The sequence below is a fragment of the Ctenopharyngodon idella genome, chromosome 17 (assembly GCF_019924925.1).
Source record: "Ctenopharyngodon idella isolate HZGC_01 chromosome 17, HZGC01, whole genome shotgun sequence".
NCBI lineage: Eukaryota > Metazoa > Chordata > Actinopteri > Cypriniformes > Xenocyprididae > Ctenopharyngodon > Ctenopharyngodon idella.
Window position 1 is genome coordinate 28297504 of NC_067236.1, and position 17113 is coordinate 28314616.

At 35.5% G+C, this 17113-nt stretch overlaps 1 protein-coding gene across 5 annotated transcripts in view; it reads left to right on the forward strand.

Moving 5' to 3' along the window:
* Nucleotides 1-44: 44 nt before the first annotated feature.
* Nucleotides 45-17113, forward strand: part of ppp1r13ba (protein phosphatase 1, regulatory subunit 13Ba) — a 44996-nt gene continuing 27927 nt past the window's right edge. For 2 of the 5 annotated variants that reach the window (XM_051868402.1, XM_051868403.1), the window contains exons 1-3: nucleotides 8960-9212; nucleotides 11881-12028; nucleotides 14737-14856. In XM_051868402.1, coding sequence (XP_051724362.1) covers nucleotides 9081-9212; nucleotides 11881-12028; nucleotides 14737-14856 — 400 coding nt within the window. In that variant the 5' untranslated portion in view covers nucleotides 8960-9080. Of the gene's footprint in view, nucleotides 251-6042; nucleotides 6212-6378; nucleotides 6689-8959; nucleotides 9213-11880; nucleotides 12029-14736; nucleotides 14857-17113 lie in introns of those variants that run through there. The other 3 variants (XM_051868405.1, XM_051868404.1, XM_051868406.1) reach the window with 3 other exon arrangements.

The window sequence follows — 17113 nt, forward strand, 5'->3', positions numbered from 1 at the left end:
CATCGAAGCCACTGGATTGGGACGCCGCTGTGACGTAAATGACCCAGTTCAGATGGCGCATCCTTTCACCACATTCACAGGACCAAACTCATAACGGGAAAAGGGCTTGAATAACAGAATTAATCACTGAACTATTTGTCCTTGCTCCTTTGGGAGTTGCCGGCGCTTATTTTATTTTATTTTTTTTATTTTTTTATTTTTTTATCCAGGTCTCCCTGTTTGATTTCGCCATTCTGCAATCATGATGCCGGTAAGTTTGTAACAGCTGATGATACTTTACTGGCGCTCAAACTCAGAACAGTCATTCAGGATCGTGACTGACAGCTCTGTCAACATTCATTCATAACTTGTGTAGGCTATACATTGCGTTGGAGTGCGGGATTCCATTAGACTATCATGCAGGAATGCGACTCTTATGGCTTGTCAATCATAACTAGGGAAGCAGTCATGCTGTATTTTGTCATATGGGTGTAGTATGGATTTTAACATTACATTTTGGGTTGCTTCTATTACCGGTCTATTATAATAATCACTGTTATATCTGGTTTTACAACAATAGTAAAGTTATTAGGCTTCTCAGAGTTTGGTTAAAATCAGTTGGCTTACTTTATGACAGAGTAAATGAAATGCACAGTATGTAGGATCTCTTTATATCTACATAAATGGCCCCAAAACGTTTTTGGACACTCAAAAGAACTCAAAGAATTTGTTACAAAAAGTAATATAGGTCTTAAATTTGAAATGTATTTATGCCCTATTAAAATATATTTATTAAGAATTTGACTTTGCAAAGTATTTGAAGTTAATATGATGCTTTGATAGGATAGTTCTACACTCTAGTATTTGTGATATTTTGTGTGTGTGTATATATATATATATATATTTTTTTTTTTCCCCCCTTGTTTTACCAATTAGAAATCATGATGTATTTTACTGCTTTGATTGATTTCTTGTATTGTCATTATTTCTGTGTGAGAGTGATGCAGTTGTGGCTGTGTTGAATGAAACATTAGCCTATTGGGAATATTTGAAAGCACTGTGCAGTGAGCTATGGAAAAGTTGTCAGAATTCCTAAATTGTGACACACTCACTCAGGGCTGTGTGCTTTAAATCCCTCACACCCTAAATCCCAGAGCACTTTTTCCAGCCATTGCACAGAATACTGTTAGAGTAGAAACTGCCATTTTATCCTCCATCTCCATGAGGCAGCAGACAGTGTCCCTCAATAGGAGACATTAGAGCACAGATTACAGGGAGAGCTAGATGGGGTCAAAGGTCAAAGGTGAAAGAAAAGAGCATCCTCTGTACTGAAGTTAACCTTTCACCTTTGCAAAGGCGGTCACATTTAGAGTTAATGGACTGCACACTTCCCCTGTAGTGAATTAGACGGTCAAGAGATTCCTTCACTTTTGACTGCATATTTTGGCCCTTTTGCTTTCATTAGACCACCGGAATAATTCTGTGACATGTTAAATTCCAACACAGACATGTGTGATTAACCTCAGGATTTCAGATTGACTTGTAAATATAAAAGTACTAGAGCTTAGATGTCCTTACATCCTGCTAGAGCTTAAGAATTGATCTTCCAAACACACTCAGATCAGTTTTTTTTTTTTTTCCCAGATCTGTGGTTTATGTTGACTTACTGTGCATATGAATATTTATAAATCTAGAACTGTCAGATGGGGAAATGCAAAAGTAATTTCTTTCTTTGGGACAAGATACATAAAATATCAAATATGATAAGCAAACAGATATATCTGTCCTCATGTTATGTTAAAGTCTTTTCAGAATTTTCACTTACAATAAGTGATAGTTGTTCTGTTTTGTAAAATTGCTCTCAGCATTTTAAATATTCATAAACAAACGCCCATAGTGTGAAGTCTATGACAGCTATGGCAAGTGTGAGTTTACGTTTGCAGTGCATTGAGGCAGTAAATAGGGAGATGTGGTCTGTTTACTTCACAGCTTGTTCATTTCCTATAGAACTGAATATTAAAGCTTCTAAAATGAACCATGACAGAATTTCATTTGCTGTGAGAATATAATATAATATATGTTTTCTTGTCAATTTCCAGTTAAAGGTTGAACAAATTGTGCCCTGGGTCAGGGGTTTTCAAACCTGGGTCTGCAAGAAAGTGCTAAGGAAAAAACCTGAAAAGTGTGAAAATAAATGAATAGTAAAAATATAGATTAAAATAAGTAATTAAAAATATCTTGAAACTAGATATAAATAAAAAATAATACATCTAACAGCATACCAAATTGAGAAGAAAAAAGTAATATTTTATAAATAATATTTTACATTGGTGTAGTATATACAGTAAGTGCCGGGTAGATTACTTACAAATTGTAGTCAGTTATTCCAAATTAAATGACAAAAATTTAATTAGTTAGTAACGTAATCCATTACATTATACATTTAAGGTAATATAATTTGACTACTTTTTGATTACTTTTGACCTAATTCATTTATCACATTGATTTGAATAGGATAATCTTGTATCATACTGATATAAAAATACAAAGAGAAAGAAAATATATTCCATTCTTTGTTATCAACTACATAAAGTGCATTAAATACTACATTACACCAGGGTTTCCCAGATTATGGTTCGCGAAGGAGCTGCAGGTGTTGAGTTTAATGAAAAGCTATTATGCAATTAATTCATAAAAATGTAAAATAAATAATTTTAAAATAAAAACAATCAAAACAAAGCGCTTACTAAAAAAGAAAAAAAAGTACTTGTTTATCTGCAGGTCATGTGACCATTAACCGACACAACCGTGAACATAATTTTATTATTTATTGTTATTATTATTAACTTAATTTTATTATTGACCTAACTTATCAACTTAAAATCTCAGGGGGTTGGAGGAATCCCTGCATTGCATGTAAATATGAAATGATGTGAATTTATACATTTGAATGTATAAAAAGGAGCTGATTAGATATGAAATTTTGAGAAAACATTAAATCCAGTGATTAAATGCTGTGTTGGTCTCAGTTTTCAGTGATAGGCATATGACTAGTGTGAGCAATTCCACAAACCTGTAGTCTGATTATAAGTATTTAAAACAATATAATCTTATTACAAGTACTTAATTTTTGGAAATCTGATTATGCAGATTACATGTAATCAGTTACTACCCAGCACTGAGTATAAAATTATTCAGACATTTTTTATATTTTTTATATATTTTTACTAGTGGGTGCAGGACACTATAGTTCACTTATGTGAGGATAGCAAAATAAAGTAAACTGTGACATATTATACCCAAAAATTCTTCATACAGTGGACTACAAGTAAAATTGATAAAAATTTCGAAGCAAAAATTATTCAGACACTTTGACCTGACCATGTTTTGCTTAAAGGTGCAATATGTAAAAATTTTGTCTGCTAGAGGTCGCTAGAGGCCTATTCAAAACAAAGGCGTAGCTTGATGACGCCAAGTTTGAGCGCGGAATCTTGGGACATGTTGTCTTCACCTCAATGGACGGTGCAAAAGAATAGGGATAGGACTCGGGAAGAAATCATGTTCATGGATGCGATTATTAACATTACTGTAGTATGAAGCAGAGCAGGACCGAATGTTGTTGGGAGCTGAACGAGGCCGCTGGAGCGATTGCGCAACACACGTTGCGAGCAGCGGAACTTTTAATGTCACAGTCGCCGGCGCTGCTTCCGCTTTTCCGGTCATGAGTATGAGGTAACGCAGATCTGTTTATCATATTAGATACATTTGAGAGTGTTGAAAATGATGTTATAATGTTATTCTGTGCGTTTGCTCAGCGGCTGCTATGAGACACTAGTTGCACACTGCAGTAAGATAGATCGATTTTAGAATATCATATAAAATGCTGGATGGCTTGTGTTGATAAATGGCATGCAATTAATTTTAAAACGTATTGTATGATGGAGAAAATGCTGTATTACTGTTACTAAAAATAAAGCTGCATCTGATTATGCTATGTTAGCTACTTGACAAAATAGTGTTTTTCTCTGAGGCATGGTAAAGCATGGTACTCGCAAAAAATCAAGAAAATTAGATTTAAACAATAAGACTAAACGTGTTGAGCTATATAACAACAATTCGTTTTCTGTCTATAAATATATCAAAACAGTTGTTCCCTTGTCTATTAAAACATCTAATATATTAAAGCATCTTTGGTGTTTCCATGGTTTCTACAAAATAAAACCGGAAACCGAGGGTAACGCGGGTATGACGCAATTGACAGGCGACTCCTCACACGTCCCGGAGCCTTGGTTAAAATTGCAGTTTTCTCACAATTTACAAATAGTTGTAAACATTTGGGATATTGTAAGTACTCAAGTACTCAAAATATATAACACTGGCCTAGTGGTTTTTGGATATTTTACTGCAAAAATATTACATATTGCACCTTTAAGTGTTATCTGACAAAATTAAGATTAATTGTTTCTGACACAATTTAACTCTGAGATCTTGATATTTTGTATTACCATTTTTTTAAACTATAGTGAATAAACTGTATTAATGAATGAAATGTTCAAGGTGTCTGAATAAATTTCGGTTTGACTCTAAGTAAAAATTGGGTCTTTAAACATTGAATGTATACTGTATAGCTGCCTTTTGAATTTTAGGATGGGGGTCCATCGCATGATGATGATCATATTTGGGGATATGTGGCATCTAAAAGATTGAAAACCCCTGCCCTAAATGAATGCTTGTGAACATGCACACATTTTGACTGTCTCATCTTGTGTTTTGGCCTGTCCTTTGCACTGTGGCAGGCAGCATTCTGTCTGTGAGATTACAACTTCATCTGCACTCAGAACAGAGAGTGTTGGCAGCTCCGGATCTTTAATACGTCCCACATCACTGTAGTATAGGCAGCTGAGCCAGAGTGTGCTTTAGTTATTAGAGTCCACGCTAGTGTCGCTCACATCTCCCCAGAGCCTCATTATTGAAATTGCGACCTCACGGCATTGCCACAGTATTGCTGAATCTCTAAGTCTGCCTCAGCATTGACTCCTGCACTTCACCTTTGCATTTATGGTTACTTTGATTATTTTGTGACCAGTGTTGTACATTCATTAGTAAGAGATAGTAGTAAATATTTATGATCTGAATGTGTCTTATATGTCTATAGCTGTTACTATATTGTGAACTTCAACATGGCTGAAACACTGTATTGAAGCCAGAAGCCAGTATTGAAACTACATTTTATTATTTATATCATTACCAAACATGATATAATGCTTGGCAGATCAATAATGTAATTGAAATATTCAGCAGTGTCATAGTTACAGTAAAAATACAGTGAAAACAGTAATATTATGAAATGTTATTGCAATTTAATGTTTTCTATTTTAATATATAGTATTTAACTTACTATGCCAGTCTTTAGTGTCACATGATCCTTCAGAAATCATTCTAATATGCTGATTTGATGCTCAAGAAACATTTCTTATTACTATCAAAGTTGAAAACAGCTTTGAAACCATGATATGTTTTTTCAAGATTTTTGATGAATAGAAAGTTCAAAAGAACAGAATTTATTTGAAATACAAATCTTTTTCAACATTATAAATGATTTTGTGCCACTTTTGATCAATGTAATGCTTCCTTGCTAAATAAAAGTATAAAGTGTAAAAGTGTAAAAATATAGTTATATAAAGTTATATGAAAAAAGAATATATTGTTCGTTCGTTGCCTCTTCCATTTCCATCTGATTTTCCATAACCCTCTCATGCACTCTTTTCCAAGCTTATAACCTCACAACGCCAACCAATGTTGTTTTCCTACATGGAGAAAAAAAAAATCAATAATAAAACTGTGACTAAAGATTATTGATTATGAGTAAGAGACTGGAGAATGCTCTCTGCAAACTTTGAGTTATTTATACATTTTTTCTTGAATTTATGATGCTTTAATCTGAATTTTCCAGTTTCCTTTTAGTGCTTTTCCATGCCATCTAAAACTTAAATGTGAAATCCAAACATACTCTCGTCTGTTTTCAAGCTCACTGGGTCCAGGTGTTGGCCATGAGAGCGAGGAGCTGTCAGAGCCATTAAATGCTCAGAGATTGAGTGTGCTGTTTACTGCTGTTAACTGCACTTAACTATGAAAGTCTTTGACCAGCAGTGTAGTGAGAGGAACTGACATGTTTCCATGGGTGCAGTCGTTGCTATGGACACCCTATTGATGGCTCAGTACAGTAAATCAGGTGAGCATTCACAGTGTCAACAATTCCACAATGCTTGAGCAGGGGCACATGTCCCATCTGCATCAAATAAATAAAAACACTTATATGTTGAGAAATATGGGTATTTAGGAGTTTGACAGTATTATATATTTAGTGTTTCACAAAAGTGTTTCGTTGTCTTTTTCTAGGATTTTCCATACAGCATCTTATTCAATGACATGTTGTTACAAACTAAAGGAACCAATAACAGTTTTTACAGTGGAAACTGGGCAGCTATACCCAGCCAGAGCTCTATTTGTCAGGACTGCCCAAGACCCACAGTGACAAGGCCTGCCTGTGTCCTGAGATTTATTATTGACAAAGCATTGAGTGCTGCGACTTCACCTCCTTCTTTGGAATCAGAAAACCTTCTTCTCTGACTTACAGGGTAGATACTGCGCAATCGTCGCAGAGAGAGATCAACAAGAATGCTCAGTGCTTCAGAACAAGATGGTGTTGGTTAGTGGTTATAATGATTACTCTCACATTTTTGGTTAGGGTTTTTTTTCACAACTTACCTTTCTAAACTGTCAGATAAATGGGTTTTTTTGATTAAAAAAAAAAAATCTCCTTTAAGGAGGGATTTAAGTCATATCTAGAGACCAGAATATTATAGATATTTGGGGGTGGTTTTAATGTGGGCAACCATCTACAGTGGACCACCCTAGCAACTGCTTAGCAATGCCTTGGTGCTGGGAAGTTCTACTGTAGATGGCTCCAATTGAGCAACCACTTAGCAATTCTCTGGCAACCACCCAGAACATGCTAGCTACCGATTAGCAATGCCTTGGCATTAATCTAGAACACCATAGGAACTGCTTAACAATGCATTAAAAAAACTGCCTAGTAACTGCTTAACAAGGCCTTGGAAACCATCCAGAACATGCTAGGCACGCTCTGGCAACCACCTAGAACACCCTTGCAACCATTTAACAACATTATGGGAACCATCTACATTTTGAACGGTAACATAAGCTTTTAAAGACCGACATACTACGAGGTTGTTAATTGATGGTATTATTTCTGCTTATTTTCAAAATAATTGTTTAACAGCGGAATTCCTGGTGAAAAACTATATTACCCATGATGCTGTACAGAAAATTCCACCAATCAGAGTCGAAAAAAGCAACAAGCTCCAAAATAGCTCTCGAGCTCCGCCCACTCCCATGAAACACTGCAAATGATGTAATCGAGTCTATCTCCCTACACTCTCAAAATACTTAAATGTTTGTATATGCATATTTTGCAATAAACTTAATATATATAGTTTTTATACATATAATCAACATTTGTAAATTTTAGTAGTTTTATATTTCTCCATCGTTTTTAATTCGATTATGCAATGCTTCAGGGGATTGTAGTTCTTTCCCTCACTAAAAGTGTTAAGTATACAGTCTTGTATCTTTTCTGATTTTCAAAAACTTTTTTTTCTTCAAATCAAAGTTTGTAGTGTTGTGATTCACCTCATAGCTGATTGGCTTGGTTCATGGCTTAGAACTCTTTAACGAAGACTTTTTAAAAATCCTGATGGGAAAAATGAAAGGAAAAAAAATACTTCCGGAACCAGCGCCACTGAAAAACATGGCGGGTGCTAATGTACTCTATGGGCTCTATCATACACCCGGCGCAATGTGGCGACAGGCGCAACGCAAGTGTTTTTTGCTAGTTTCAGCCCGATGCAGTTATCATTTTCACATCTTGTGCCTCGTTGTTTAAATAGCAAATGCATTTGCACCCATTTGTGCGCCTATGGGCGTGCTGGTCTGAAAATGAAGTGTGTTCAGGTGCATTGTTGGTAAATGTTTTACCAAACATTAAAAATAAAAGGATTACAATGTAAAAGATTATTATTGTTTGCATAAAGATAAAAATGCTTTGGTGGAATCCGGCTTTTCCCGTAGATGGTCTGCTCACACGCTAACCTTGCAGATCCGTTTTCTCGCTAGAGAACTTTCAGTTTTTCGCTTGCAAATTCCGCCATGTAAATTGCGAATCCGCCATGGCGCGAGTGCAACTGACTTTTAAAGGGAATGGGAGATGAGTCTCTGATTGGTTTATTGCACGTTACGCCCAAAACACACCCATGGCTCATTAAGAGACTAGGTACTACTTTTGGCGCGCTGACCATTTTTCCCATCGTTAAACTAGCAAATGAGGATTTAGACACGCCCTAAGTGCACTTGCGCCATGCGCTTTAGACCATGTGCTTAGATCGTAAAAATAGGGCCCTATAGAACACCCTAACAACTGCTTAGCAATGCCTTGTCAATCATCCAGAACATGCTAGAAACTGCTTAGCAATGCCCTGGTAACCACTTAGAACACCCTAGCAACAATTTTCTTAGGCTATATAAAAATGTAAATTGTGTATAATTTGAATGGATGATCAGCAAATTCTAAAGCTGATGTATACTTCAAGTACATGCTGTCTATCTGCACGCTTCTTAGTTTGATAACATAAGTGGAACGAGCATGACTTCCTATGGCGGCTTGAGTTCATGGAAGTGTGTGTTTTAGTGAGTGAGTTTGGTCCCCTCTATCAGTGACATGTCACAGGACTGTCTGTGTATCGTCATCAGATACTTCTTATCTTCCCCTGGCACCTCTGCTTGTTCCTGGAGGGAATGCAATTTGGGAGAGAGAGCTTGCCTACCCTCCCCTTTCCAAATGCCCCCAAACCCCCTCCCCTTCCCTTGACCACTCTATAGTATCTACACTCACACACACTCAGTCAAACAGACAGGCACCCACAGAGAGAGAGAGACAGACACACTCCAGTGGTAGCAGGCAGCTCCCCAGCGCCTGGGCTGCCCGGCTCCTTCAATCCATCAACCCCCAACCTCAGAGCCTCATGAGGAGGTTCATCAGTATGGTGCTACGCAGCCTGGTCAGCACCTCCAAGGGCAGGCCGTGGCTGCAGAAGAGAGTGCGGGCACAGGAGAAGGAAGACCGGAAGCTGAAGGTCCCACACGGGTTGACTAAGGTGAAAGTCCGGAGGGCTTAAAGTCGAGCAAGATAGGGGCAGACAAGGAGAAGCTGAGTACAGAAGTTTAGGCACTTGTGTACAGCTTAAAATAGCGAGACATGTCTGGGACATGGATTTCAGAAGACTGACATTTGTGTTTATGTGCATGTGTAAGTGAGTAGTGCTAAATTGAGTCTTACTGTAGTTGGAATGGATCGCGGATATGATAAATCAAAGGTTGCTATTTCACGCACATGATTGTGGCATGCTGGGATAGGCTTGTTGTTTGTTTGTTTCTTGCACGCTAGCATTTGTAGTTTGGAAAAGTTGTAATTCTGTTGGTTATGACAGAATAATTATCTTCTCTCAACTTGTAAAAACAAACAAAAAAACATGTATGGAATGGAAGTTTAAGAGCATTATGGGGTATGTTGCTTCCTTTTATTTTAAGTACATATCTATCTTTTTGTTTGTTTGTTTGTTTATACAAATTGAGGGATGAGTTGAAATTATTTTCTGAGGTAATCAAATGTTAATTGAATGGAATCTGGAACAATCATTTCCGGTAAAGGATGATGTTACATTTCCTAGGATTCACATACTGTCAGTCAGTACACTTTGTCATGAACTAACAATGAACTTTATGCTTTGTACAGTATGTATTAAACTTTGTTCATGTTAGTTGATAAAAAATATATTGTTTATTGTTCGTTCATGTTAGTTCACAGTGCATTAACTAACTTTTGAAATTTTAAAAATTGATTGGTTAATGTTGAAACTAACATTAACTAAGATTAATAAAGGCTATTTATTAAGTATTGCTCATTGTTAGTTCATTTTAACTTATGTTAAGATAATGAATGTAAACTGTTACCTGTCGATCTACTTTTTTAATTATTCAAAGGGATAGTTCACCCCAAAATAAAAATTTTGTCATCATTTACTCACCCTCATATCTTTCCAAACCTGTATGACATTTTTTATTCTGTGAAACACAGAAGAAGATATTTTGAGAAGTGTTTTTTGTATATATATATATAAAATCAAATTAATTGTTTTAGACCGCATTGACTTTCATTGTACACTGTAAAAAGGAATTGTTGGTTTAATTTAAAAAAGTAAGTTCCCTGGTTGCCTTAAAATTTTGAGTTCATTTAAATTAAAAATTTGAGTTAATACAATGAAGGTGATGAGTTTAATCAACAGAAACTCAAAATATTATGCTATCTGAACCACATTAATTATTTAAGTTGATTTGACAAAAGAAAAAATGTGATAACAAATGAATTTTTTTTTTTTTTTTTTTTTTTTTTACAATTTATGTACTAAAAGTTATTTTGTGTTCCACAGAAGAAAGAAAGGCTTCCAGGCTTTGAATGACATGAGGTTGAGAAAATAATGAGAAAATTTTTCATTTTTGGAAGGGGACTCTACCTTCAATTTTGTTTGATTTACAATTTTTGTCTTTGGTCATGGCTAGAGTCCAGTAATTGAATTGTTCATGTGGAGCGTTAGCATGATTTGACATTTTTTTGGCCCTGGGCTATTTTAATATGAAACCATGTGACGCTAAAATTCCAGGCAGCTGTCCAGGTCGGGATTATCTGCTGTCTTCACAGATCATAGCAGCATTTCCCTTTCTGGATTTGTTTGGCTTCAGCCAGCGAAACAGTTTCCTTAGCTCTCTGTAGCCACACACGCTTGCATGTTTGCACCCCCTCCTAATCAGATTATTATAGCTCTGCCCTGTAATCCAACCCTCACAGAATTTCTCTTTCAATCCGGTGCTTGCTTGTTTGAAGGGATTGTGTTACACTTTAGAAGTAAAGCCTCCATTCTTACCCGCGGGGTGGGAATTGAATTCAGAAGGATTTATAAGATGTGCAGTATTTAAATTTTTGAGTGAAGTGAAGGGAAGCAGGATGAAGAATACATCGGTGTGTTTACATTTTATTAGTGACTTGTGTAATATAATACACGCATTACCCAAATGCCTATACCTACAAAGATTTATTTATTACAATTATTCTTACTGTACTGCGAAGTTTATCCAAGATTGCAGATTTATGTTTTTCAAAATATTTTGCATTTTAGATTTTTTAATTAATTTTATTTTAGGGGTGCTTTCTAAATCCAATCAATCAATCAATTAATCAATCAATCAGTCAGTCAGTCAGTCTGTCTGACTATCTATCTATCTATCTATCTATCTATCTATCTATCTATCTATCTATCTATCTATCTATCTATCTATCCATCCATCCATTCATCCATCCTGGATTAAATAACTCTTGCAGATTGCCGTCTGGAAATGATGCAAATTGTGTTGTCCTTCCTGAAGATTCTTTCCTAAATCTCCTTAAAACCTTAGACATTTTCCATTTTGAGTGTGGCTAAAGTCCTCGCAAATATGTTTTGGTATGTGGGAGATAATCAGTGCACAGAATAAACATGCAATTCCCTTAATTTCAGCACAAATTTTGAATGTCTTTTATTTAGCTCTCATCTGTCTTTGCAACTGACATTCATTCCATGAGACGGTTGTGATGCAGACCACTGGGAAAAATAATGTAAACAGTTAGAGAATTATAACAAGGCAAGGAAAGATTAAGGAGAAGCCCACACAGTCAAAAATGAGAGGCTGCAAGTTTACTCAAAGACAGATGTTATTCTTTCCTCTTTACAGATGATTCTGACTGTTTTTCTGAGTGATAATCAACAGTTGCTGACTGAGGTGCCCATTACTCCAGAGACGCTCTGTAAGGATGTGGTGGAATTCTGTAAGGAGGCTGGGGAGAGCGGCTGCCACCTCGCTGAGGTCTGGAGAGGCAAAGGTACCAGTCCGCTAGCACATACTCTACTGTTAAAAAGGAAGTCGTTATAGTTTTAAATAGTTTTATTCAGCAAGGATGTATTAAATTGATCAAAAGTGACAGTAAAGATATTTATAATGTTACAGAAGATTTCTATTTCAAATAAACACTGCTCTTTTGAACTTTCTATTGATCAAGGAATCCTGAATGAAATGTATCATTGTTTCCACATTATTAATATATATTAATACAAATATTCAGCAGCACAGCTGTTTTCAACATTTATAATAAAAAAAATGTTTCTTGAGCAGCCAATCAGCATATTAGAATGATTTCTGAAGGATCATGTGACAGAAGACTTGAGTAATGATGCTGAAAAATCAGCTTTGCTGCCACAGGAATTAAATAGACAACAGTTATTTTAAATTGTAATAATATTTCACAATTTGGTAAAACTTTAGTTTAGGGTCCACTTCTAACTAATTGCTTATTAGTATGCATATTACTAGGATATTGGCTGTTTATTAGTACTTATAAAGCACATATTAATGCCTTATTCTGAATTACACAATCCTACTCAATACCTAAACTTAACAACTGCATTATTAACTATTAATAAGCAGTAATTAGGAGTTTATTGAGTTAATCTGCTGAGTGTCTTCTTTAAAAAGAGACCAACCATAGGTCTGTATTCTAATTCCAATTCTATGAATTACAAGTACAACCATTTAAGTTTAGAGGGGGGGAAATAATTAGTCTGTGTGGCTTTTGGTTGACTTTAGACAATATAAAACAATCAGCTTAAAGTCTGGTGCACTTTTCATATTTCTTCTGTCCAAGAACCACTTTATTAATGCAAAAAAGCAGTCATCTGGACTAGTATATACTGTTTGTGTTAACATCTAAATGAATTACATTAAAATGCATTACTTCAATCCGAAGAAGTGGAAGGAGAACCATAATAAACTCCTCTGCTGAAGCGCAATGCATTGTGGCCTATATTAGTATACTTGGAAAATCTACAGGAATTAGTATACCATCCAGGCACCTTTGACATTCTATTTTCTTAACTTTTTTTCAGGAAATGGGCAGACTTGAATAAATAGCAGCAGACTTGAATAAATAGCAACACAGTAGCGAACAATAAACGATAAACATTGCAAAACAAAAATTAATAATTAATCCAAAGTTTGAACATTTATGATTAGGCTAAATCATCTTTATTTGAACATGCATTGTGTGACTGTTTACAGTAAGCCTACACTTTGCTCATACACAGTGCAAAAATAAAGGCATTATATGGGTAAATTTGACCTGCTGGTGGTTTTAGGTATAAATGCCCTGGTTTTATCTAAACAATTTTTAACAACAGGTGATTGTAAAAAACACAATTTAATAAAAGTAAATGACTGGGAGACTTGGATATTTTTTTGAAAATCTCTTAAGTACATTTGATAAACAGACATGGGTAAATTTGACCCCGAGGCGGTTCTAGTGTTAATCTCACATAAAATTTAGGTGGTATGCAATAGATAATATGCAAATTTGGATACATCTTTTTTTAAATAATGTAATGCTGTAAATGAACTATTGAGTGCCTAGTTCTTTATATGAATTGCTTAATTTTTCGCAACATGGTACAACTTTGTTTTCCAGATTAAAAACAAATGGTGACGACCATGTAATCACATTGGACTGGATCTTATGTGAACTTTGAACCTGTTATTTTAGTATTATTTATATGCTATTATAGTATCTATTAATATTTTGAGTAAACTTTTATTTTATATTTTCAATTTTCAATTTTATTTTTAGTTATGTGCTTTTGTCACTGTTATTAATAAAAAAAATCTATTTAGTTTTAATTTATTTTTATTTCAGTTACAGTTACTTCAACTTAAACATATTTATTTCAGTTAGTTGCCAAGGCAACGTTTGTAATTTCTAGAAGTTTTTTTAAGATTAAGTTTTTCATCTAATACATAAATTTTATTTTAGTTTTATTTGAGCATAATGAGGGGTGTGTAGGCGTGCTGTCTGAGGTTGAGACTAAGTGTTGATTCAAAATATTACACAGTACTGTAAAATTATATAGTACTTTCTAGTCTAGTCTGTCTAGTCTCATGAGTCACCCCTGTTTTCAACTCTTTTGAAAATCAAGGATTGTTCTTTAGTCAGTGGATACAGACTCATGCCATAATGTGCTGTACAGGTTTTCCACATGTGGCTGACAGATACAGATGTATTGCTTAGCTCTTTTATATCACTAAATACCACTGAATGGAAACATTCATGGACCAGGTCCCACAGAGAAAGCAACGCTGTCCATCACATAACAATGACATCCTTGTCAGAGTTTGTCCTAGACAGTGGGTGGTAGTATGTGGGACAGAACGTCTCGGGGCCTGGGCTGCAGCCTCTAGGTTTGTTTACATGGCTCCTGTGGGCCTGTTATTCCAGTGTCCTACAGATGGCACGCGGCCCGCACTGTCAAAGACAGTAAAGATAGCCTTCAGCAAGGATAGCCAGACCTTTTTCATCTGGACGTGTCACCATGTTTTGCTATGGGGCTGTTGTACAATTTTCCATTTTAAGTTTACATATCATGTGGACTAGATTAAAATAGATGTATTGTAACATTTTTGACATTGACATACTCTGTGCTAAGTGTAGAGCACAGGGTTTTACAGCCTGCTTGAGACAAAGAGTGTCTGTGTTCTTATTCACAGAGAGAGCGATCCCTTTTGATCAGCTGATGTTCGAGCACCTACAGAAATGGGGTCAGAGGAGACAGGAAGTGAAGTTTTACTTGCGGCACGAGGAGTCTCTCATCGCGAAATTTTCTCAAGGTGGGTAAAAGTTACGCAAGACTGACCACGACAGGTCCTTTTGTTGGATGCTTGGTTTCTATTACCATTCAGAACTTTGTGTTTGGTTACATTTTTTCGAAGTAAGTCTCTTATGCTCACCAAAGTTGCAATTATTTGATCAATATACAGTAATATTGTGAAATATTACAATTTGTAATAGACAGTAATATTGTGAAATATTTTTACCATTACAATGGATTGTTGGATGGTTTGCTGTTGCTGTGATCTCATGTGAGTGACAGGTTGTCCCGCCCTCATGTCGAAAAACATGTTATCAGAGAAGAGAAGAAATGTGGCTGCAAGAGGGAGGCGAAGTTATTTTGATGAAAAATTATAAGGTTACACATGAATTAAAAAAAATTGATGTGCACAGATAAATCATTTATAATAAATACTGCAAAAAACTAAAAAAAAAAGAATTTTAAAAGAAATTTAAAAAAGTCCCTTTAAAATCCCTTAAAACTCATGTTTGATCACCAAAATTACATATTTAAATGTTTTTACCTGTGAAAAAAAAATGTCATGCCTTAAAATAGTTTTAATGTAACTGTACACCCTTGCTTCATTTAGTATACGCGGATCTATGAATATGCTAATTAGCCCCGCCTCCACTCACTCGCACGAGCTCAGAGATCCTTACTGAGGTAAACGCTGCACAATGGTATTACTTTTTACAACGTCGGACACATAACGGTAATTAATATGATTAGCCTTTTGCTTGACTGTTATCAAACAGCTAATAATTTGTTGCTAATGTTACACAAACCATGTTCACATTCACCATCTCAGAGTCAGACAGCTGTCTTCTAAAAATCAGCTTCCTTACAAAAGCTCTCTTTAGATTTGTCTTAAAGCATATTAAAAACACCACATAGATAGACATATAAACAACATTAAAAACTTGATTTTCACCACAGGGGGTCTTTAATTTCATGGCGACTTTAACACGTTTTAGGTTTTTGATTAAAAACTTTCTATTAAATCTAGTGTTCAAACTCGGGTTCTTTCAGTTCTTTTAAGTGAGAGTCCTGTCAGCTTTGGGCATTGCAGAGTTTTGCCTCTGCAGTTATCTGCAGTTACGTAACTAATCCTCTTTCTGTGTAATTGGTCTCCCGCCTTCTTGCACTCATATCTGCACCTGAGACAGACCCCAGCTCTATCAGACTAGACACGGCGAGTGTCCGATGCCTGCCTGACCTCAACAGTGAAATACAGACTTTAAGTTTTAATATGGGAGAAAACATCACTATTAATATTGCTCATACATAGGGTTAGTGATTTGAACTTGGGCTGCATGACATCGGAATAAACTGACATGGCGATATTTGGCTTTTCTCCAATTGCTTGAAGCTTTATTTGGAAATAATGAATCATTACCGAATGCTTGGAGTGATTTTGTAGGTGTCATGGTGCAGGCAAGGTGAATATGAGCAGAGGATCTCAATTGCAGCAGATTTAGTTTATTTACAAAAAATTAAAACAATGGCAATCCAGAAGTCAAGAATCAGTGTAACAGATTCACATATGTAAAGACAATACAAGACACCAACTATAAATGGAAAACCTTTTATGTTTTTTGGCCATTCATTTACATGACGACAACGTTTTGGGGGCCTGAAAACACAAACTTTTGAAAATGGGTTAAGTTTTTGAAAACAATAACATTATCGTCTCTGTGTAAACTACAAAAACGCGAATTTGTGAAACCGATGTGTCATGCACATGCGTGTTACGTGTTCAGTCTGTGGGTGCGTAGTGTTTCTTTACTAAAGTGACATCGCCAACTACTTGGCTTGGCATAAATAATACAGTGTTTTTAAGTGTTTTCACGGATCCGTGAGAACAGGGATTTTTTTGACAATGTTGTTGTCTGTACGGCAAGCTTTATAGTTTTTAGTACATAGTTGTCGTGTAAACGTACCCTCAAATACATGGCTAAATGAGGAACCAAACAAGAATCAGGTGAACATAATCAATTAACCAGTGAGTAACTATAGAAACCAAATAGCAATGGGAACAAAGGGAACAGGAACTAAACAGATGAAGGAAACATGGGAACCAAAGGAAAAAACAACAAAAGAGTTTACACATAGAACATAACCATTACAGTAGGGGGGTGCATCTGTATAGAAATTAAATAAAAATAAAAAAGCAGAAAGTTTTAAGTTTAAAATGTAATCATTTTAAGTGTAAACCATCCTTTAGGGCTGAAAAATATGCGGGGAAAATGTAAATA